The following is a 23,535-nucleotide window of genomic DNA, read 5'->3' on the forward strand; positions in this document are numbered from 1 at the left end:
GAGTAGAGGGCCTTGAAAGCTGACCTGCAGCACACCACCCTTTACATATTTGACATTAGATAAGCTCCCATTAAAGAAAACCCTTTGAGTTATATTAGATAGCTCTGAATCTACGATTTGGCAGAGATTGAAAAGCCATAACACATACGTTTTTTTCAACAAAAGGTTATGGTCAATAATATCAGACTGCACTGAAATCTAACAGTACAGCTCCCACAATCTTCTTATTATCAATTTCTTTCAACCAATCATCAGTCATTTGTTGAGCGCCCTTCTCTATAAGCATGCTGAAAGTCTGTTGTTCATTTGTTTACAGAGAAATAGCATTGTCTTTGTTGCAGTGACCTACCTGAATAGCGCTACCTCGCTCTCCCTGAATGGTTGGCATTCCTCCCTGGTCAGCATGCTGAGGTAGGCACCTTTCATATACGCATATGTTGCCTGGAGGGAAATGTGCATGTTTTACTACCGCAACTCTGTAAGCATCAACATAGATGTGTCCCTCTAAAGGCTAAGCGGAATACATTAAAAGCTGTTAAACAAACAAATCTATATCGCATTTACCAGCGAAATAATGCAACCATTACTGTACTGAAACAGATGTCCTTCATACTGCACTATATTGAACTGATATGCACAAATACAATTACTCCAGAATGTCCCACCTTGGACCATGCATTCTCTTTGCTGAGCAGATCAGCATAGAAGTAGGCCATCTTCCAATGTCTCTTGTATGTGAAACACCACATCAGTTCCCAGTAGCACATGTGATGGAACTGATTCCACTGCTGCTGAGCTTCACAGCACTCCTCAAAGCGCACTATAGCCTGTTACACACACACACACACACACACACACACACACACAAACACACACACACACACACACACACACACACACACACACAAACACACACACACACACACACACACACACACACACACACACACACACACACACACACACACACACACACACACACACACACACACACACACACACACACACACACAACACACACACACACACACACACACACACACACACACACACACACACACACACACACACACACACGTGACAGCTGGCCAGATTTGGAGTCTAAATACAAAATCATTTTGGTAGTAGTCAGAATCATTGATCCACTCACAGCATCCAGGTTTCCTTTGATAACCTCAATTCGACCAGCGAAGAACAAGAAGATGGATCCCTAAAAACAACACACTATGAACTGTTTTGATGGGACAGAGTGTGTGTACAGGCCTATGCACTAAATAATTCAGAGTAGTTTCACAAAATCAATACAACTGGAATATATTTTAACTGTACACTGAGTATACCAAACATTAGGAACATTGTTGATACAAACTGTTGAGCGTGAAAAACCGAGCAGTGTTGCAGTTCCTGACACAAAAAGTGTACCTGGCACATACCACCATACCCCATTCAAAGGGACTTACATATTTTGTCTTGCCCATTCACCCTCTGAATGGCACAATCCATGTCTCAAGGCTTAAAAATCCTTCTTTAACCTGCCTCCTCCCCTTCACCTACACTAATTGAAGTGGATTTAACAAGTGACATCAATAAGGGATCATAGCTTTTACCCGGATTCACCTGGTCAGTCTATATCAAATCAAATCAAATCAAATTTTATTTGTCACATACACATGGTTAGCAGATGTTAATGCGAGTGTAGCGAAATGCTTGTGCTTCTAGTTCCGACAATGCAGTAATAACCAACAAGTAATCTAACTAACAATTCCAAAACTACTGTCTTGTACACCGTGTAAGGGGATAAAGAATATGTACCTAAGGATATATGAATGAGTGATGGTACAGAGCAGCATAGGCAAGATACAGTAGATGGTATCGAGTACAGTATATACATATGAGATGAGTATGTAAACAAAGTGGCATAGTTAAAGTGGCTAGTGATACATGTATTACATAAGGATACAGTCAATGATATAGAGTACAGTATATACGTATGCATATGAGATGAATAATGTAGGGTAAGTAACATTATATAAGGTAGCATTGTTTAAAGTGGCTAGTGATATATTTACATCATTTCCCATCAATTCCCATTATTAAAGTGGCTGGAGTTGAGTCAGTGTCAGTGTGTTGGCAGCAGCCACTCAATGTTAGTGGTGGCTGTTTAACAGTCTGATGGCCTTGAGATAGAAGCTGTTTTTCAGTCTCTCGGTCCCAGCTTTGATGCACCTGTACTGACCTCGCCTTCTGGATGATAACGGGGTGAACAGGCAGTGGCTCGGGTGGTTGATGTCCTTGATGATCTTTATGGCCTTCCTGTGACATCGGGTGGTGTAGGTGTCCTGGAGGGCAGGTAGTTTGCCCCCGGTGATGCGTTGTGCAGACCTCACTACCCTCTGGAGAGCCTTACGGTTGAGGGCGGAGCAGTTGCCGTACCAGGCTGTGATACAGCCCGCCAGGATGCTCTCGATTGTGCATCTGTAGAAGTTTGTGAGTGCTTTTGGTGACAAGCCGAATTTCTTCAGCCTCCTGAGGTTGAAGAGGCGCTGCTGCGCCTTCTTCACAATGCTGTCTGTGTGAGTGGACCAATTCAGTTTGTCTGTGATGTGTATGCCGAGGAACTTAAAACTTGCTACCCTCTCCACTACTGTTCCATCAATGTGGATAGGAGGGTGTTCCCTCTGCTGTTTCCTGAAGTCCACAATCATCTCCTTAGTTTTGTTGACGTTGAGTGTGAGGTTATTTTCCTGACACCACACTCCGAGGGCCCTCACCTCCTCCCTGTAGGCCGTCTCGTCGTTGTTGGTAATCAAGCCTACCACTGTTGTGTCGTCCGCAAACTTGATGATTGAGTTGGAGGCGTGCGTGGCCACGCAGTCGTGGGTGAACAGGGAGTACAGGAGAGGGCTCAGAACGCACCCTTGTGGGGCCCCAGTGTTGAGGATCAGCGGGGAGGAGATGTTGTTGCCTACCCTCACCACCTGGGGGCGGCCCGTCAGGAAGTCCAGTACCCAGTTGCACAGGGCGGGGTCGAGACCCAGGGTCTCGAGCTTGATGACGAGCTTGGAGGGTACTATGGTGTTGAATGCCGAGCTGTAGTCAATGAACAGCATTCTCACATAGGTATTCCTCTTGTCCAGATGGGTTAGGGCGGTGTGCAGTGTGGTTGAGATTGCATCGTCTGTGGACCTATTTGGGCGGTAAGCAAATTGGAGTGGGTCTAGGGCACATATGTCAGAGTCAAGGCCCGCGGGCCACATCCGGCCCGCAAGAAGGTTTTTTACGGCCCCTGGGATGATCTTGATTTATTATTAGAACCGGCCCGCAGCAAGCCGGCAGCCCGCAGATCTTTTACACGCACCAATACTACATTTCCCACAATGCAAAGGTGACGCACCGAGCAGTAGGCTGCTTCATTTCAATATTTATTGGCACAGCAGTCGTCAGCATCACAGTAAAATTAACTTTCAGATACCCATCAAAAATGGCAAAACGGAAGGTGGATACTGAGAACCGGGGGTTTCAAACAAGGTGGGAGTCGGAGTATATGTTCACGAAGGTAGCTGGAAAACCTGTGTGTCTTCTGTGTGGAGAAAGTGTGGCGGTACTGAAAGAGTATAATCTGAGACGACATTATGAAACGAAACACGCGGACACACGCGGACGCAACTGTCAAGGCCAGTTTTATTTTGGCAGAAGAGATCGCTAAATCAGCCCGGCCATTTACGGAGGGGGATTTCATCAAAAACTGCATGATTAAAGTTTGTGACGAAGTTTGCCCAGAAAAAAGGCAACTCTTTTTAAATGTGAGTCTGAGCAGAAACACCATTGCCGAGAGAGTAGACCAGTTGTCCATCAATCTAAAAGAGCAGCTTGTGAAAAAGGGAAAAGATTTTATTGCATATTCCTTGGCTGTGGATGAGAGCACCGACATTTCTGACATTGCCCAGTTGTCAATTTTCATCCGCGGAGTGGACTCCAACCTAAGCGTGACAGAGGAGTTTTTGGCTTTACGTCCTATGCATGGCACAACTACGGGGCATGATTTGTATGAAGAGGTGTCAAGATGTGTAAATGAGATGGAGCTGCCTTGGGAAAAACTCGTGGGTTTGACAACCGACGGAGCACCTGCGATGTGTGGACACAGGAGCGGACTGGTGGCGAAGATACGGGAAAAGATGCAAGAGGAAAACGCGACAGGTGAGCTGACAGCTTATCATTGTATCATACACCAGGAAGCGTTGTGCGGTAAAGCCTTGAAAATGGAGCATGTAATGAGCATCATCACGCGCACAGTTAACTTTATCAGAGCCAAAGGTTTGAATCACCGCCAGTTCAAGGCATTTCTGACGGAGTTAGAAACGGAGCATGGTGATTTGCCTTATCACACAGAGGTGCGATGGCTAAGCCAGGGAAAGGTGCTTCAAAGATGTTTCGAGCTTCGTGAGGAGATTTGTCTGTTCTTGGACAGCAAAGGGAAAGACACAACACAACTCCGAGACGAAATGTTTCTGTGTGAAATGGCTTTTCTGTGTGACATTACAAGTCATCTGAATGCAATAAACTTGCTGCAATAAACAGCTGCAGGGTCGGGATCGTGTCATCTCTGATATGTACAGTACAGTGAAGGCATTTAAAACCAAACTGACTCTGTGGGAGACGCAGATGCGGAAAGAAAATTTGAGCCACTTTCCCAGCTGCCAGACCATGAAAGAGAAGCTCTCTACCAGTGCGTTCCCGAGCACACAGTTGGCTGATAAAATAGGTATGCTTGCCGCTGACTTTCGACGCCGATTTGCTGACTTTGAAGCACAAAAAAGCAGGTTGGAACTGCTCGGTAACCCATTTGCTGTTGACGTGGAAAGCTCACCACCAAACCTCCAAATGGAGTTGATTGACCTCCAATGCAATGATGCACTGAGGGCAAAATATGCGGCAGTGGGTGCTGCGGAGTTCGCCCGTTTCCTCCCCGGCACAATGCCCCAGCTGCGCATCCAGGCTGCTCAAACGTTGTCTATGTTTGGCAGCACATACCTGTGTGAACAACTGTTTTCTTTGATGAACCTGAACAAAACATCACACAGAAGTCGACTTACTGCTGAACACCTCCACTCAATTCTGAGGATTTCTTCAGCTCAGAGCCTTACCCCGAACATTGATGAACTTGTGGAAAAGATGGGACACCACCAAGTATCACCCTCAACCTCAAACAAGTGAACATTACTGTGCAATCACATATTTAGAGTTTTTACTCAGTTCAAGTTTAAAAGTTAAAATTTAATATTTGTTTTCACTGCATGTTACTTCTCCTTAAACAAAGTGTTGTTTTTGATTAATAGATTTTTGCACTTTATTTTTTTGTATTTCAATCCAATTATATTTTAAAAATATTTCAGTTGAGTGGATGATAGAAAATTGCTATTATTGTTTTTTCTTTGAAGTAAATTTAGCCCACTTTTGCTAAAATAGAAAATATAGTCTACTGATGGTGCCTTGAATACCGGTTTCTTTCATTTAATGTTCATGTTATGGGGATATTTATATAAAGGAAATTTGTCTTTTGTGTCTGTTGAAAATTAAAGATTACTGACAGAGCCATAAGAAAATATTGCTTTATTTATCTGATCATATTGTAATATATTTGTTAGGTTTTCAGTAGGTTCAATTAGGTTCACTAGACTATATGCGTCATTTAAAAAATTTTCAATGAACATTCGAACAGTCCGGCCCTCGTCTTGTAGCTGATTTTTTTATTTGGCCCTCCGTCCATTTGACTTTGACACCCCTGGTCTAGGGTGTCAGGTAGGGTGGAGGTGATATGGTCCTTGACTAGTCTCTCAAAGCACTTCATGATGACGGAAGTGAGTGCTACGGGGCGGTAGTCGTTTAGCTCAGTTACCTTAGCTTTCTTGGGAACAGGAACAATGGTGGCCCTCTTGAAGCATGTGGGAACAGCAGACTGGTAAAGGGATTGATTGAATATGTCCGTAAACACACCGGCCAGCTGGTCTGCGCATGCTCTGAGGGCGCGGCTGGGGATGTCGTCTGGGCCTGCAGCCTTGCGAGGGTTAACACGTTTAAATGTCTTACTCACCTCAGCTGCAGTGAAGGAGAGACCGCATGTTTTCGTTGCAGGCCGTGTCAGTGGCACTGTATTGTCCTCAAAGCGGGCAAAAAAGTTATTTAGTCTGCCTGGGAGCAGGACATCCTGGTCCGTGACTGGGCTGGATTTCTTCCTGTAGTCCGTGATTGACTGTAGACCCTGCCACATGCCTCTTGTGTCTGAGCCGTTGAATTGAGATTCTACTTTGTCTCTGTACTGACGCTTAGCTTGTTTGATAGCCTTGCGGAGGGAATAGCTGCACTGTTTGTATTCGGTCATGTTACCAGACACCTTGCCCTGATTAAAAGCAGTGGTTCGCGCTTTCAGTTTCACGTGAATGCTGCCATCAATCCACGGTTTCTGGTTAGGGAATGTTTTAATCGTTGCTATGGGAACGACATCTTCAACGCACGTTCTAATGAACTCGCACACCGAATCAGCGTATTCGTCAATGTTGTTGTCTGACGCAATACGAAACATGTCCCAGTCCACGTGGTGGAAGCAGTCTTGGAGTGTGGAGTCAGCTTGGTCGGACCAGCGTTGGACAGACCTCAGCGTGGGAGCCTCTTGTTTTAGTTTCTGTCTGTAGGCAGGGATCAACAAAATGGAGTCGTGGTCAGCTTTTCCGAAAGGGGGCCGGGGCAGGGCCTTATATGCGTCGCGGAAGTTAGAGTAACAATGATCCAAGGTCTTTCCACCCCTGGTTGCGCAATCGATATGCTGATAAAATTTAGGGAGTCTTGTTTTCAGATTAGCCTTGTTAAAATCCCCAGCTACAATGAATGCAGCCTCCGGATAAATGGTTTCCAGTTTGCAAAGAGTCAAATAAAGTTCATTCAGAGCCATCGATGTGTCTGCTTGGGGGGGATATATACGGCTGTGATTATAATCGAAGAGAATTCTCTTGGTAGATAATGCGGTCTACATTTGATTGTGAGGAATTCTAAATCAGGTGAACAGAAGGATTTGAGTTCCTGTATGTTTCTTTCATCACACCATGTCACGTTAGTCATAAGGCATACGCCCCCGCCCCTCTTCTTACCAGAAAGATGTTTGTTTCTGTCTGCGCGATGCGTGGAGAAACCCGTTGGCTGCACCGCCTCGGATAGCGTCTCTCCAGTGAGCCACGTTTCTGTGAAGCAAAGAACGTTACAGTCTCTGATGTCCCTCTGGAATGCTACCCTTGCTCGGATTTCATCAACCTTGTTGTCAAGAGACTGGACATTGGCAAGAAGAATGCTAGGGAGTGGTGCACGGTGTGCCCGTCTCCGGAGTCTGACCAGAAGGCCGCCTCGTTTCCCTCTTTTTCGGAGTTGTTTTTTTGGGTCGCTGCATGGAATCCACTCCGTTGTCCTGTTTGTAAGGCAGAACACAGGATCCGCGTCGCGAAAAACATATTCTTGGTTGTACTGATGGTGAGTTGATGCTGATCTTATATTCAGTAGTTCTTCTCGACTGTATGTAATGAAACCTAAGATGACCTGGGGTACTAATGTAAGAAATAACACGTAAAAAAACAAAAAACTGCATAGTTTCCTAGGAACGCGAAGCGAGGCGGCCATCTCTGTCGGCGCCGGAAGTTATATCATGGAAAGAGCAGGTGTTCTTAATGTTTTGTATACTCAGTGTACATGCTACAATGTTCTCACTGACCTTAGGATACCGTTTGAGATATGGCTGAAGGAGTTTCTCTGCATCCTCCACATCCGCTTCCCCAGTGCCTGCAAGCCACGAGGAGAAAAATACTATGTTATTTCATGTTAGTTTAAGACATTTCTGCAAGATATGACCAGGGTTTTCCTTTCCTGTAGAGGTGACCACCAACCAGAATGTGGCTAGGCTACAGTATAGAGCTTGTTTTGGCAGTTGAAAAGGTCAGTGTGGTAACATTTGATGTGTGGCAACATCAGTCTTTCTCTCACCCAGGATGAAGCTCATGAAGGTGTGGTAGCAGAGCAGCAGCATATTACACAGGAAGGACCTGAACGTCTGCCCTGCTGCGCCTTCCGTCAGCTGCTGCAAGCCAAACTCCTGCAGACACACACAACACAGGACACAGGGGGCTTAGCTTAAACCTGCCCAGTCCAGCCCAGTCTAGTCCAGCATCTCACACGTCATCTCAGGGCCACCTGCCTAACAGTAAGAGATCTACCTTATTTCCAGAGAAACCCACAAATTCCAGCAACCTTAGGGTCCGAGTGGGCAGCATGGAGATCATCTGTACAAAACCCAAGAACACAGGAGTGGAAGAGTGAGAAGATGAGCCAGACACAATTACATATTGTACCAATCTGGACCATGCTTTGAGTTACACAGAGTAGCTATAGCCATAACACCCCAAAAGGTCCTTCTATACAGTCTACTAGCCCAGCAAACTGGACCACAAACGTTGTTGACATGAAGCATTTCCCTCACCAGGTTGAAGGATCCCACTCCAAGCTTGACCCCGCCTTCAAAATGCCCATGATTGTCACCATGGACGTAGCTTGAGGACTGGAGGACCGTATGAAGCTCTCTGAAATACAGATATACATTCTTTACTATAGTATGAGTTGAGACATAAGGGGAATGCACTATAAGGGCCATGCACTACATCAAGAGTACTTACTTATATGTCTGGTAGCTATTCCTCACTTTAATTCCTCCCTTGATGAAACTGACCATGTTTTCATCCTACAAAAACAGGGGGAAAGAAAACGTTTAAGGATACAAAGAACAATATCATAAATGCACAATCAACTTTTAAATCTGTATCAGTGCTTCAGCGAGATAAAGAGTGTGTGGGTGTGTGTTACTGATGTTGTGGTAGCAGTGGGTTACCTGAAGGAAGGTGAGTGCTGCCCTCTGCAGGAGACATTCGGCATAGCAGACTTCAGCGTGGAGTTCCTCTGAGGTGAAAATGACAGCACAATTATCTTCTGACATACTGAAACCACTACATCAGCAGGAGGCTGAACAATAAACCCACAGACAAGAAACACATTTTAAACTGTATTCTCAACTACTGAACAACTAGTGAACAACCACCATGGCTTGAAGCAATGGAGTAATACATTAAAATCACTCAAAAAGAGTATCTCCAGTATCACAGCAGCTGTGTTTTATTTACTTAGGAATACACAGCTATAAAATTTACACTCGCAAAATGAGTGATAAGATAAGAGGCCTGTGATAAAATAATATGTCTACGTCTAAGTGGAATGTACTGAAGTATAAGTATGTTTTAACTATACTAACCTTCTGTGGAGTTTCTGTTGCTAAATGTTGTCTTCTTGCGGAACCTGGGAGAGAATACACTTCATTACACACCAAATCCAACATGCCACATTACAGTGTTTGATGAGACAGATATAGCAGTGTTTGGTTCACAACTCAAAAAAAAAAAAAAACAATTGACAGACAGTATTTCTAACTAAAATCAGGTTTCAGAATTAGACGAATAACATGGATTAAGGGAGATACACAAGTATAATGAGTGGTTTACTGTGATCCATGGGAAAACATTAAAGCTCCTGTAAAAGTTGTATTTGCATAGATATCTACATTTCATGCAAATCAGTGTGGCCCAGCCACATTCCATGGCTTATGTTGGTAAGATGTAGAGCGTCTCTCAGGTTAACACAGGGTCCTGGGCCTTGTAGCCAGGCAGATGTCTGTGTCATGGGGTCCCCCCCCAGGGTCTCAGAAGGTGTGGCAGGCCCAGTCCGGGAGTTTGTGTGTGTGTTCCAGCCTTTGGAAAGGCGCGTCCGTACAGGACATTTCACACACTGACTCCAGAGCTCACTGTTACAGGCCACTCAAACTCCCCCAGCCAGCAAGATCTGATAGAACCTGGGTGATATCTACTCTGTGATTATCTCACAGAACATGGAGCTCACCAGCCACCACACACCAGGATGGACATCTCCCAAAATAGCCAGAGGCCCTCACCAGTGGAATGGCCAGGTTTATCAAGAGCCAAATGGATTTCCTCTGTATATTGTTGTTGTTCATAATTAAATGAGTTAAATGAGACTTACTTGGTTAAAAACACGTGTTACACAATTCACAAAGTGATTTCACTTGATCGGATCATTTAGTTCCTCTCTTCACGATTGAATGGATCTGATAAGGGAGCCTTACCACCAAGTCAAAACTTTTGTTTATGAATTTATTAAATAAAAATAACTTTGAAAATCGATATATTTTACGTGGACCCATTTTTTAATGCCTCTTTTCGGCTGTATTGCTCTCTTTTTGCAAGTATGGGTTCCTTATACGAACACCAAATGTTTTATTTGTACATGGATTTTGCTCTAGTAGAAATACGTGTAGAATATTTTATAGTATTTGTACTGTATTTCTGATATTATGACATCTAGTGGTACTTTAGATTACCACAGGTGTCTGTAATTACCACTGTCTCACTGTGTGGCCTCATCTGTCCCACTATTGTTTGTGGAGACATGCTCTGATGAAGGTAGACTGACGTAAGCTCATCCACAATTAAAGAAATGTGCATCTAACTGGAAGGGTGCGGAGACATTTTCCTGCTCTTTGAATGTGGATCCTTTACAAATGAGCCTTACCGCTGACACACTGCCTGAGCCTCCTTCATGGTGTTACCAGCTGCCAGGATGTTCTCCGGGTCAAAGGTCATCATGGCCTGCATCTCCAGTATGGTGGCGTATGTGAGTGCATGGTACATGCTGTCTTTGGTTCTAGGAAGGGGGAAAAAAGACAGCACAGAAATATTCAGCTCTATTTTTAGCAGCTATTGTTGCATCCTCAAAATGCAATCAGATGAATAAACAAAAAATATTCCTTTGCACGTCTTGAAAAGAGGAGGAGCACAAGTATAGTGCCTTCAGAAAGTATTCACACCCCTTGACTTTTTCCACATTTTGTTGTGTTACAGCCTGATTTTATCACTGGCATACACACAATACCCCATATTGTAAAAGTATAATTTTGTTTGTTGAAATTTTTACAAATTAATGAAAAATTAAAAGCTGAAAAAGTATTCAACCCCTTTGATATGGGAAGCCTAAATAAGTTCAGAAATAAAAATGTGCTTAACAAGTTACACCTTTTTGAGTCTTTCAGTTTTTTTTGTTACCTGTTACCTGTTATTGTAACCTCTTATTTGTTGTGTAGTAAATTAATTGAATTACCACAGAAGCATCTCAAGAATGATCAATGTAGCCACAATGTTTTTGGTTAGGCCCAGTGGCGACCCGTCATTCAGGGCAGGTGGAGCAGAGCCTGTTATTACAAGTGCCCTTCCAACAAGGCTAAAGATGCCTCCCGGGTGGCGCAGTGGTTAAGGGCGCTGTACTGCAGCGCCAGCTGTGCCATCAGAGTCCCTGGGTTCGCGCCCAGGCTCTGTCGTAACCGGCCGCGACCGGGAGGTCCGTGGGGCGACGCACAATTGGCCTAGCGTCGTCCGGGTTAGGGAGGGATTGGTCGGTAGGGATCTCCTTGTCTCATCGCGCACCAGCGACTCCTGTGGCAGGCCGGGCGCAGTGCGCGCTAGCCAAGGTTGCCAGGTGCACAGTGTTTCCTCCGACACATTGGTGCGGCTGGCTTCCGGGTTGGATGAGCGCTGTGTTAAGAAGCAGTATGGCTGGTTGGTTGTGTATCGGAGGACGCATGACTTTCAACCTTCGTCTCTCCCGAGCCCGTACGGGAGTTGTAGCGATGAGACAAGATAGTAGCTACTACAACAATTGGATACTACGAAATTGGGGAGAAAAAGGGGTAAAAAAAATAAATTAATTAATTAAAAAAAAAAAAAAACAAGGCCACAGATAAAATCACGTCAAATCACGTTATATTGGACTGATCATGTCCAGCAGTCAACATCTTACTTTCAAAGTCTTAGCTAGCAGTCATCATCATGAATCAAGGCGACAATCTACTGGCAAATCATTTTTAAGCCTTGTCATATGAAGTGAAATAATGAAGAGAAATTATAGATAAAACATATCGGTGCTCATCGGACATTAAGATTACACAAGTTGGAAATCGCAAATTCAACAATGAGTGGTTTGTAAGGAATCAGTGGCTAACTGCAAGCATTGCAAAGCAACCACTAGCCTGCTATTCAGTGGAGTGGCTGTGTGGTCCCACTATAAATCCAGAGAATGCCAGACTTTGATGACAAAATATGTCCACAAAGGACCGCTACACCACCTTCACAAGGTGAGTCCAAAAATGTATTGTATGCTACTGCATAATTGATGTAATATGCAAGGTAGATATGTATACTGTAGCTAAGAAAGTTATACTAAGTGTATGTTGTGTAGTAAGCTGTTAAAAGCCCATGTGCCTCACCCTAATAATTTGGTCTATTCACCAACGCGGTATTGTAAAAACATTGTTCGTGGCCGGTGGCCGGTGTGTGCTTGTTTGCAAACTTTTTTGTACAACTTTGACAGTGCTACTGATAGGAGTGACGGTGCTTGGTTTGCACGTTCAAATTCAGCACACACAGCATTCTATAATAGAATTTGACATGTCAAATTAAAAGCTTATTTAATGCGTCAAAGAGAGCCAAACGGCATTCATTGTGTCTCACCCTAATAATTTGGTCTATTTTCACCTCTTAATTTCGCCTACTTTTCTGACTTGGTGGTGCACATGTAGCCAAACACCTGTTTTAGAGAAATGTAATCATCGAATATTGTGAGAGCTTTCATTGTCTTTTCATATGACCCATTTATTTATCCTACGGTTCTGACTTGTTATACAGGGAGTACACTGTAAGAACGGCCCATGTTCTGAATTCTGTCACTGTACAAAAGTGCTGAACAAATAGTTACGTCCGTCGTCAATTAATGTCTTAATCGAAATTACGGATTGCCTCTTATCCTCTTGTTGTCCCCTCATGCTATAGTTTGCACATCTCAATTGTCAGTAGAAACCACATTTATTTAATTGTTTAAGCAAGTCAGCCATATCAGCTATGTTTTTTTTAAAGGCAGTAAATGAGGCTGAATGAACTGTTTCGCTACCAGACAAGGCTCAGCTGATATCCAGGTGTAGCAGTGATAAGGTGTTAGGACTCTGCTGTTGGGATAGCTTTATGTAGGCCCTACCTACCCTACCAGTTTGTGTGCAGCATTTGTCACCGTTATAGTGCAATTCATGTATTGTTTAGCGTTGTGGCTTTGCTGTTCCCACAAAAAAATGTTTTTGCCTGACCAAGATTTATATGCTCAAATTGCCACTGGTTGGCGATTGTTGTCAAGGATGCATAGAAATTGAAAAACGTGTGCAGTTTTTAGTTAAGATTATTTCTTTACACAAGCTGTTTCTTTGATTGTAGGGTTCGAATAGAATGAGAAGACAACAACATAGGGTTCAAAATCTATTCTAGCTCTTAAAGGGGAAGTAGCCTACATTGGGTGTAAAATGTTCAATTACAGTATTATTTAATCCGCAGTTATTCTTCAGCTATTTATTCTGTTACCAATAATATTTACATGGTAATTGTATCTTCTGATAACAATTATTATGTCTCATCTTTTAACTAAATGCAATCTATTAGCTTCAAAAATATACAGTGGGGAGAACAAGTATTTGACACACTGTCGATTTTGCAGGTTTTCCTACTTACAAAGCATGTAGAGGTCTGTAATTTCTATCATAGGTGCATATCAACTCAGAGATGGAATCTAAAACAAAAATCCAGAAAATCACATTGTATGATTTTTAAGTAGTTCATTTGCATTTTATTGCATGACATAAGTATTTGATACATCAGAAAAGCAGAACTTAATATTTGGTACAGAAACCTTTGTTTGCAATTACAGAGATCATACGTTTCCTGTAGTTCTTGACCAGGTTTGCACACACTGCAGCAGGGATTTTGGTCCACTCCTCCATACAGACCTTCTCCAGATCCTTCAGGTTTCGGGGCTGTCGCTGGGCAATACGGACTTTCAGCTCCCTCCAAAGATGTTTTATTGGGTTCAGGTCTGGAGGCTGGCTAGGCCACTCCAGGACCTTGAGATGCTTCTTACGGAGCCACACCTTAGTTGCCCGGGCTGTGTGTTTCGAGTCGTTGTCATGCTGGAAGACCCAGCCACGACCCATCTTCAATGCTCTCACTGAGGGAAGGAGGTTGTTGGCCAAGATCTCGCAATACATGGCCCCATCCATTCTCCCCTCAATATGGTGCAGTCGTCCTGTCCCCTTTGCAGAAAAGCATCCCCAAAGAATGATGTTTCCACCTCCATGCTTCACGGTTGGGATGGTGTTCTTGGGGTTGTACTCATTCTTCTTCTTCCTCGAAACACAGCGAGTGGAGTTTAGACCAAAAAGCTCTATTTTTGTCTCATCAGACCACATGACCTTCTCCCATTCCTCCTCTGGATCATCCAGATGGTCATTGGCAAACTTCAGACGGGCCTGGACATGCTCTGGCTTGAGCAGGGGGACCTTGCGTGCGCTGCAGGATTTTAATCCATGACGGCGTAGTGTGTTACTAATGGTTTTCCTTGAGACTGTGGTCCCAGCTCTCTTCAGGTCATTGACCAGGTCCTGCCGTGTAGTTCTGGGCTGATCCCTCACCTTCCTCATGATCATTGATGCCCCACGAGGTGAGATCTTGCATGGAGCCCCAGACCGGGGGTGATTGACCGTCATCTTGAACTTCTTCCATTTTCTAATAATTTCGCCAACAGTTGTTGCCTGCTCGCCAAGCTGCTTGCCTATTGTCCTGTAGCCCATCCCAGCCTTGTGCAGGTCTTCAATTTTATCCCGTACACAATTTTATCCCTTACACAGCTCTCTGGTCTTGGCCATTGTGGAGAGGTTGGAGTCTGTTTGATTGAGTGTGTGGACAGGTGTCTTTTATACAGGTAACGAGTTCAAACAGGTGCAGTTAATACAGGTAATGAGTGGAGAACAGGAGGGCTTCTTAAAGAAAAATGAACAGGTCTGTGAGAGCCGGAATTCTTACTGGTTGGTAGGTGATCAAATACTTATGTCATGCAATAAAATGCAAATTAATTATTTAAAAATCATACAATGTGATTTTCTGGATTTTTGTTTTAGATTCCGTCTCTCACAGTTGAAGTACCTAAAATAAAAATTACAGACCTCTACATGCTTTGTAAGTAGGAAAACCTGTAAAATCGGCAGTGTATCAAATACTTGTTCTCCCCACTGTAAGTACGTATATCTATCTGTCGAATAACACATTCTGATGGAATAGCTTGTCCTGCATTTGTAAAAACCCAGAGTGCATTGAGAGAATGTAGGAAAAAGTTATTGGTTCCAATTCTAAACATAGCAATGTGAATGCAAAGAGGACAGACCACAAAATAGGTGAAGTGAACAGGCAAAAGAGTTGAGTCCTCATACAAAGCCAAGGGCAGTGTGAATACAAAGAGAACAGAGTTATTTTGCCATTTTTTTTACCCGAGAGTTCACTTTAAAGAGGACTGAGATTGGTTGTTTTAAAGAGAACTATATGTGAAAATACCCTAAGTTATAACATTTTCCCTTGGAAACAGGCCCAAGTTAAGTCCCTGAATGTGACACTGCAGATCTGACAATGCACACCCAAGAGTGCTGGTCTGACTGGTTCCCAGAAAGTTCCACCATAGTCAAAGTAGCTATGAGACAATGCAGGTGCGACAGAAGTCTCTTAACTGGAATGTTGCATGTCTGCATGCCTGACATTTGACTGCCATTGACCACAAAACAACTCATGGGACTACCGAGAGGACTTTTGTACAAAAAGAAGCAGCATTTACAAAATCATTAGTCTATTAGCCACAAGATGAGTAGTGTCTTCCTGGGTACCTTACCTATCGAAAATAAAGTTTTGCTTTTTGTGTGACTCACTTTCACTATGTGTAAATATACACTTTATCATCAAATGTATGTCACATCAAGAACCATACACATATTATTTAAAAGGAAGACATAAATCAAGAGATATTTAGTCATGAGAAAGTGCAGAATGGTAAAAACAGGCCATGAATTGGGATGTTTGTGCCTGCTGCCTGGCTTCTGTTGTTGACTGTTGTGGAGATAGACAAGTGAAGCATGGAGGAGGAGGTGCGATGGTGCTTTGCTGGTGACACTGTCAGTGATTTATTTAGAATTCAAGACACACTTAACCAGCATGGTTACCACAGCATTCTACAGTGATACGCCATCCCATCTGGTTTGCGCTTAGTTCCTATCATTTGTTTTTCAACAGGACAATGACACAACACACGTCCAGGCAGTGTAAGGTCTATTTGACCAAAAAGGAGAGTGATGGAATGCTGCATCAGATGATCTGGCCTCCATAATCACCCGACCTCAACCCAATTGAGATGATTTGTGATTAGTTGGACTGCAGAGTGAAGGAAAAGCAGCCAACAAGTGCCTATCATATGTGGGAACTCCTTCAAGGCTGTTGGAAAAGCATTCCAGGTGAAGCTGGTTGAGAGAATGCCAAGACTGTGCAAAGCTGTCATCAAGGCAAAGGGTGGCTACTTTGAAAAATCTCAAATATAAAATATATATTTTATATGTAGTAACCAAAACACTTTTTTGGGTTACTACATGATTCCATGTGTTATTTCATAGTTTATGTATTCACTATTATTCTACAATGTAGAAAATAGTACAAATAAAGAAAAAGCCTTGAATGAGCAGGTGTGTCCAAACTTTTGACTGGTACGGTTTATGAATAAACATTTTGAAAGTTGTTCCAAGGTACAGTGGGGCAAAAAAGTATTTAGTCATCCACCAATTGTGCACGTTCTCCCACTTAAAAAGATGAGAGAGGCCTGTAATTTTCATCATAGGTACACTTCAACTATGGCAGACAAAACATTGTAGGATTTGTAATACATGTATTTGCAAATGATGGTGGAAAATAAGTATTTGGTCAATAACAAAAGTTTATCTCAATACTCAATACCCTTTGTTGGCAATGACAGAGGTCAAACGTTTTCTGTAAGTCTTCACAAGGTTTTCACACACTGTTGCTGGTATTTTGGCCCATTCCTCCATGCAGATCTCCTCTAGAGCAGTGATGTTTTGGGGCTGTTGCTGGGCAACACAGACTTTCAACTCCCTCCAAAGATTTTCTATGGGGTTGAGATCTGGAGACTGGCTAGGCCACTCCAGGACCTTGAAATGCTTCTTACGAAGCCACTCCTTCGTTGCCCGGGCGGTGTGTTTGGAATCATTGTCATGCTGAAAGACCCAGCCACGTTTCATCTTCAATGCCCTTGCTGATGGAAGGAGGTTTTCACTCAAAATCTCACGATACATGGCCCCATTCATTCTTTCATTTACACGGATTAGTCGTCCTGGTCCATTTGCAGAAAAACAGCCCCAAAGCATGATGTTTCCACCCCCATGCTTCACAGTAGGTATGGTGTTCTTTGGATGCAACTCAGCATTCTTTGTCCTCCAAACACGACGAGTTGAGTTTTTACCAAAAAGGTATATTTTGGTTTCATCTGACCATATGACATTCTCCCAATCTTCTTCTGGATCATCCAAATGCTCTCTAGAAAACTTCAGAGGGGCCTGGACATATACTGGCTTAAGCAGGGGGACACGTCTGGCACTGCAGGATTTGAGTCCCTGGCGGCGTAGTGTGTTACTGATGGTAGGCTTTGTTACTTTGGTCCCAGCTCTCTGCAGGTCATTCACTAGGTCCCCCGTGTGGTTCTGGGATTTTTGCTCACCGTTCTTGTGATCATTTTGACCCCATGGGGTGAGATCTTGCGTGGAGCCCCAGATCGAGGGAGATTATCAGTGGTCTTGTATGTCTTCCATTTCCTAATAACTGCTCCCACAGTTGATTTCTTCAAACCAAGCTGCTTACTTATTGCAGATTCAGTCTTCCCAGCCTGGTGCAGGTCTACAATTTGGTTTCTGGTGTCCTTTGACAGCTCTTTGGTCTTGGCCATAGTGGAGTTTGGAGTGTGACTGTTTGAGGTTGTGGACAGGTGTCTTTTATACCGATAACAAGTTCAAACAGGTGCCATTAATACAGGTAACGAGTGGAGGACAGAGGAGCCTCTTAAAGAAGAAGTTACAGGTCTGTGAGAGCCAGACATCTTGCTTGTTTGTAGGTGACCAAATACTTATTTTCCACGATCATTTGCAAATAAATTCATAAAAAATCCTACAATGTGATTTTCTGGATGTTTTTTCCTCATTTTGTCTGTCATAGTTGAAGTGTACCTATGATGAAAATTACAGGCCTCTCTCATCTTTTTAAGTGGGAGAACTTGCACAATTGGTGGCTGACTACATACTTTTTTGCCCCACTGTAAATTAAGAAAGTTACCATAGATTGCCATATATTACCTGTTATTTACCAAAATTACAGAAGATTGTTGGACAGCCAATGAGACGGAGTCTGGCTAGGCGATTACGCTACACCCTTTCAATGAACATGTGTGTTCCATCTCTACATATTTCTCAGTATAGATGAACAGCCCCTCCCTCACCTTTCACGACGTATACACTACCAACAGTTCCATGCCTAGTGTACAACACTCACATATAGTGTGGTGGTTAATTTCTTTACTATCAAATGAGGAGAGACAAACGTATCACACAAGTCAGAGTTATACTTCAACTAAATCTTTATTCACTTATTAATAAGGGAGCAGGTCAATACAACACACATATATAAAGTGAATCGATTGAGTGCTTTACGATAATGATGGCTGGTCGATGAATCACCCTCAGATGATTCCTTGAGAGCCCCAAGACAAAGGTACAAAGGTATTTTATAGCCAACATACACCCCCTTCAGTCTACATGACAAACAATAGATGTATGGAATGGGTCACAATGTTAATATTTGGTTGAAAGATACTTATAATTCAGAGCCGACAGTATCTAATGTAAAAACTTCTCATTGTGTACAAACCAGGGTCTGGCCCCGAGTCATCTCTTCCTGGTAACTTCCAGTCAGGCACACATACACTAATCATGCAAGGGAATGCGGTCTTGTTAGGTTTATCTCCAATCCCTTGTAAATCCACTGTCAGTGTTAAATCTCCCAGAGGCCCACTTTCAGTTCACACAGACAGAATATAGTTATATGAACCCTCTATTCTGTTGCATAAAACAACAACTTGATGCAATAACAGTATTATAACAATCTTGAAATTTCTCTCACAATAGTTGTCAGGAATGAGGTGGGACTGGCAAGTCCTTGATTGGGATAGGACAACTATGCAAGGCCTGCTGCTGTTCCTTGCCCAGTCTGCATGTTTGTACAGGTAAATAGTAGCTTCAGAGAGCAGAAAGCAATGCATAATTTTACTCTCTAATCAGAAAAGCTAAAGCTGTGAAATTAAAAGTATGAGGCTGGCTGTTTTGATGTCATTGCAGTGCCTTTTTCCACTTTCAAGCCTTTGTCAGCTTCAATTAACAGGTGTGCCTTCTTAAAAGTTAATTTAATCAGTTGTTGTGACAAGGTAGGGGTGGTATACAGAAGATGGCCCTATTTGGTAAAAGACCAAGTCCATATTATGGCAAGAACAGCTCAAATAAGCAAAGAGAAATGACAGTCCATCATTACTTTAAGACATGAAGGTCAGTCAGTCCAGAAAATGTCAAGAACTTTGAACGTTTCTTCAAGTGCAGTCCCCCAACAAATAAGTAGGTGTGTCCAATCTTTTGACTGGTACTGTATAGTTAATCAAATAATCAAATTTTATTGGTCACATACACATGGTTAGCAGATGTTATTGCGAGTGTAGCGAAATGCTTGTGCTTCTAGTTCCGACAGTGCAGTAATATCTAACAAGTAATCTAACGATTTCACCACAACTACCTAATACACACAAATCTAAGTAAAGGGATAGAATAAATATATGGATGAGCGATGACCAAGCAGCAGTCTGATGGCCTTGAGATGGAAGCTGTTGTTCAGTCTTTTAGTCCCAGATTTGATGCACCTGTACTGACCTCGCCTTCTGGATGGTAGCGGGGTGAACAGACAGTGGCTTGGATGGTTGTTGTCCTTGATGATCTTTTTGGCCATCCTGTGACATCGTGTGCTGTAGGTGTCCCAGAGGGCTGGTAGTTTGCCCCCGGTGATGCATTGGGCAGACCGCACCACCCTCTGGAGAGCCTTGCGGTTGTGGGCGGTGCAGTTGCCATTGAGACCATGGGCTCAACGGCAAGCTTAATGATGAGCTTGGATGGTACTATGGTGTTGAATGCTGAGCTGTAGTCAATGAACAGCATTCTTTAATAAATATGCCTCTTGTCCAGATAGGATAGGGCAGTGTGGACCTATTGGGGTGGTATGCAAATTGAAGTAGGACTAGGATGGCAGGTAAAGTGAAGGTGATATGATCCTTGACTAGTCTCTCAAAGCACTTCCTGATCACAGAAATGAGTGCTATGGGGCGATAGTAATTTAGTTCTGTTACCTTTGCCTTCTTGGGTACAGGAACAAAGGTGGCCATCTTGAAGCATGTGGGGACAGCAGACTGGGATAGGGAGAGATTGAATATGTCCGTAAACACACCAGCCAGTTGGTCTGCACATGCTCTGAGGACGTGGCTAGGGATGCCAGCCTTGCGAGGGTTAACACAATTAAATGTCTTACTCACATCGGCCACAGAGGAGGAGAGCCCACAGTCCTTGGTAGCGGGCCGCGTCGGTGGCACTGTATTATCCTCAAAGCGGGCAAAGAAGATATTTAGTTTGTCTGGAAGCAAGACGTTGGTGTCCGTGATGTGGCTAGTTTTATTTTTGTAGTCCGTGATTGTCTGTAGATCCTGCCACATACGTCTCGTGTATGAGCCATTGAATTGCGACTCCACTTTGTCCCTAAACCGTCATTTTGCTTGTTTGATTGGCTTGTGGAGGGAATAACTACACTGTTTGTATTCGGCCATATTCCCAATCATCTTTCCATGGTGTAATGCGGTGGTTTGCGCTTTCAATTTAGCGCGAATGCCGCCATCTATACACGGTTTCTGGTTAGGGTAGGTTTAAATAATTACAGTGGGTACAACATATCCAATGCACTCATTCAACAAATCAGTGTATAAATCGATATTATTCTCGATATTAGGCTGCCCGGAACATTTCCCAGTCTGCGTCATCAAAACAATCTTGAAGCGTGGATTCCGATTAGTCAGACCAGCGTTGAATAGTTCTATTCACGGGTACATCCTGTTTGAGTTTCTGCCTATAGGACGGGAGGAGAAAAATTGAGTCATGGTCAGATTTGCCGTAGGGAGGAAGGGAGAGGGCCTTGTATGCATCGCGGAAGTTAGAGAAGCAGTGATCCAGTGTATTGCCCGCACGAGTGCTACAATCAATATGCTGATAGAATTTAGGTAGCCTTGTTCTCAAATTTACTTTGTTAAAATCCCCAGCTACAATAAATAAATGCAGTCTCGGGATATATGGTTTCAGTGAAGTTCCTTGAGAGGCCGTCGTGGGATCGGCTTGAGGGGGGATATTCACGTCTGTGACAAAACCGAAGAGAATTCTCTTGGGAGATAATATGGTCAGCATTTGATTGTGAGGAATTCTAGGTCAGGTGAACAAAAAGGACTTGAGTTCCTGTATGTTGTTACGATTACACCATGAGTCGTTAAAACATACATTATATTGCTGTGTTCATCATTCTGTGACATGGAAGGGCAGACCCCACAGTATAAACATACTCTGCATTATTACAAGAGTTTAGTATATGGGAGAAAGCCTGCCACTTTGTGTGCTCACTGCTCTGCAGAGGTAGTGGAATATACCTGGCCCAATTTACTGCCTCAGTACAATACATCAGCCTCAGGGGAAGGAGGGAGAGAGGGAAGAAGAGATGGAGAGAGAGAGACATTGCTATTTCAGCACCACAGGCTTTCTCTACAGGTTTTTTTCCTTCCATAGATTTTCTCTTATCATTATTCTACCACACAATGCTGTGTAAACCTATGCTCAACAAACATTAGGTGATATTACACACTAGGATTCTGATGACGTGGAGGCTTTCTTGAGGCTTTTCTCACAAAGGGTTTCTTGGAATAGCAAACAAAGGAAGCCATAGGGGAGTTTAAGTGCCTACACCTTTGCTCTGCATACACAACTCAGTCTACCATCACTCCCCTTGTCTCGCCCCAGGGTGACAGCTGACAGAATATGCCAAGACTTGGAGAGAATAATTGTATACATAGACTAGGCTACCATGTATTCAGAACTAAGACAGGATATCAACATTGGGAACTGAAAGGGATTAAGTACATCTATTGAGTTGTGAAACAGTGAAAAGATGGCAAATGGAAGACACAGTAGGGAGAGCTGGAGAGAAACTGGGACTTGGGAGTGGCCAAAGAAGAGAAAAGATTGAATGTTAGGAAGGCCATGATAATGGAGGAGAAAATTCACAGAGGAAATTTAAGAAACCTGATGATGATGTGTTTGAACACAATGCTGAATGGGTGTCAAACAGGAGAGGTGGTTATGAAACTAGCTCAGAGTGTACACTGTAGCACCAGTCACATTGTGTATTACCACCAGCCACCTGTGTGGACACTACATTACCAGGGTACAGGTCTCTTACCTGCAGCGAAGCCTGGACAGGGCCTCATCAAAGTCATTCCTCAGGAACAGGTCCATTGCTGCCATGCAGTCCTCCAGGGCCAAAGACAGGTCCGACTTCTGGGACCTGAGACACAGAAAAGGGGTAAAGGGGACAGAGAGATGAAGCATAGGTCAATTAAGTACCTACCCATTGCTTCTCAGTGCAGGACCAAAATGTTAGAATAACACATTATATTCTTGACATTGTTGAATGAAAGAAGCTGATTACTGCCAACTTCCCAGTGGACCTAAATATATTCTATTATTTTATGAATGAAACCCAGGACAAAACCTGTGTTTGTTCATGTCAACTAGGTGACATGTCTGAGTTCTATGTAGAGTAGCAGCCTGTAGAGTAGGATGACACAGCTTTAATGACAAAGGAGCACTTCACTGGCTCCATCTACAGTAACGGATATCTTTAAAAAGAGCCACGTCACTTGTTTTCTCTCCCAGGCAGCTCTGCTGCAGTGCCCCTGTTCTGTTGTTAGTGGGGGTGTGGGGGGGGGGGCAAGGGGAACACGGACAACCTCCAAACATTCTGTGAGGAGTGTAGGTCATGATATTGTCTCACTTACCCACCCAATCTGAGCAGGCTTTTACACTGAACAAAAATATAAACGCAACAAGTAAAGTGTTGGTCCCATGATTCATGAGCTGAAATAAAAGATCCCAGAAATGTTCCATATGCACAAAAAGCTTTTTTCTCTCAAATGTTGTGCACATATTTGTTTACATCCCTGTTAGTGACCATTTGTCCTTTGTCAAGATAATCCATCCACCTGTCAGGTGTGGTATATCAAGAAACTGATTAAACAGCATGATTATTACACAGGTACACCTTGTGCTGGGGACAATAAAAGGCTATTCTA

The 23,535-nt window shown here is 43.3% G+C and overlaps 1 protein-coding gene across 1 annotated transcript in view; it reads right to left on the reverse strand.

The window, feature by feature from the left end:
* LOC139409269 (tetratricopeptide repeat protein 39A-like) overlaps positions 1-23,535 on the reverse strand; it is a 37,241-nt gene that overhangs the window by 7,758 nt on the left and 5,948 nt on the right. The window contains exons 2-13 of the mRNA XM_071154166.1: positions 22,644-22,748; positions 10,669-10,800; positions 9,338-9,381; positions 8,921-8,988; positions 8,709-8,773; positions 8,516-8,615; positions 8,253-8,318; positions 8,023-8,131; positions 7,754-7,821; positions 1,151-1,210; positions 666-827; positions 350-441 (exon numbers count right to left, since the gene is read on the reverse strand). Of these exons, the coding sequence (XP_071010267.1) occupies positions 350-441; positions 666-827; positions 1,151-1,210; positions 7,754-7,821; positions 8,023-8,131; positions 8,253-8,318; positions 8,516-8,615; positions 8,709-8,773; positions 8,921-8,988; positions 9,338-9,381; positions 10,669-10,800; positions 22,644-22,748 (1,071 nt within the window). The remainder of the gene's footprint in view (positions 1-349; positions 442-665; positions 828-1,150; positions 1,211-7,753; positions 7,822-8,022; positions 8,132-8,252; positions 8,319-8,515; positions 8,616-8,708; positions 8,774-8,920; positions 8,989-9,337; positions 9,382-10,668; positions 10,801-22,643; positions 22,749-23,535) is intronic.

This window comes from Oncorhynchus clarkii, chromosome 5, assembly GCF_045791955.1.
Source record: "Oncorhynchus clarkii lewisi isolate Uvic-CL-2024 chromosome 5, UVic_Ocla_1.0, whole genome shotgun sequence".
Lineage (NCBI taxonomy): Eukaryota > Metazoa > Chordata > Actinopteri > Salmoniformes > Salmonidae > Oncorhynchus > Oncorhynchus clarkii.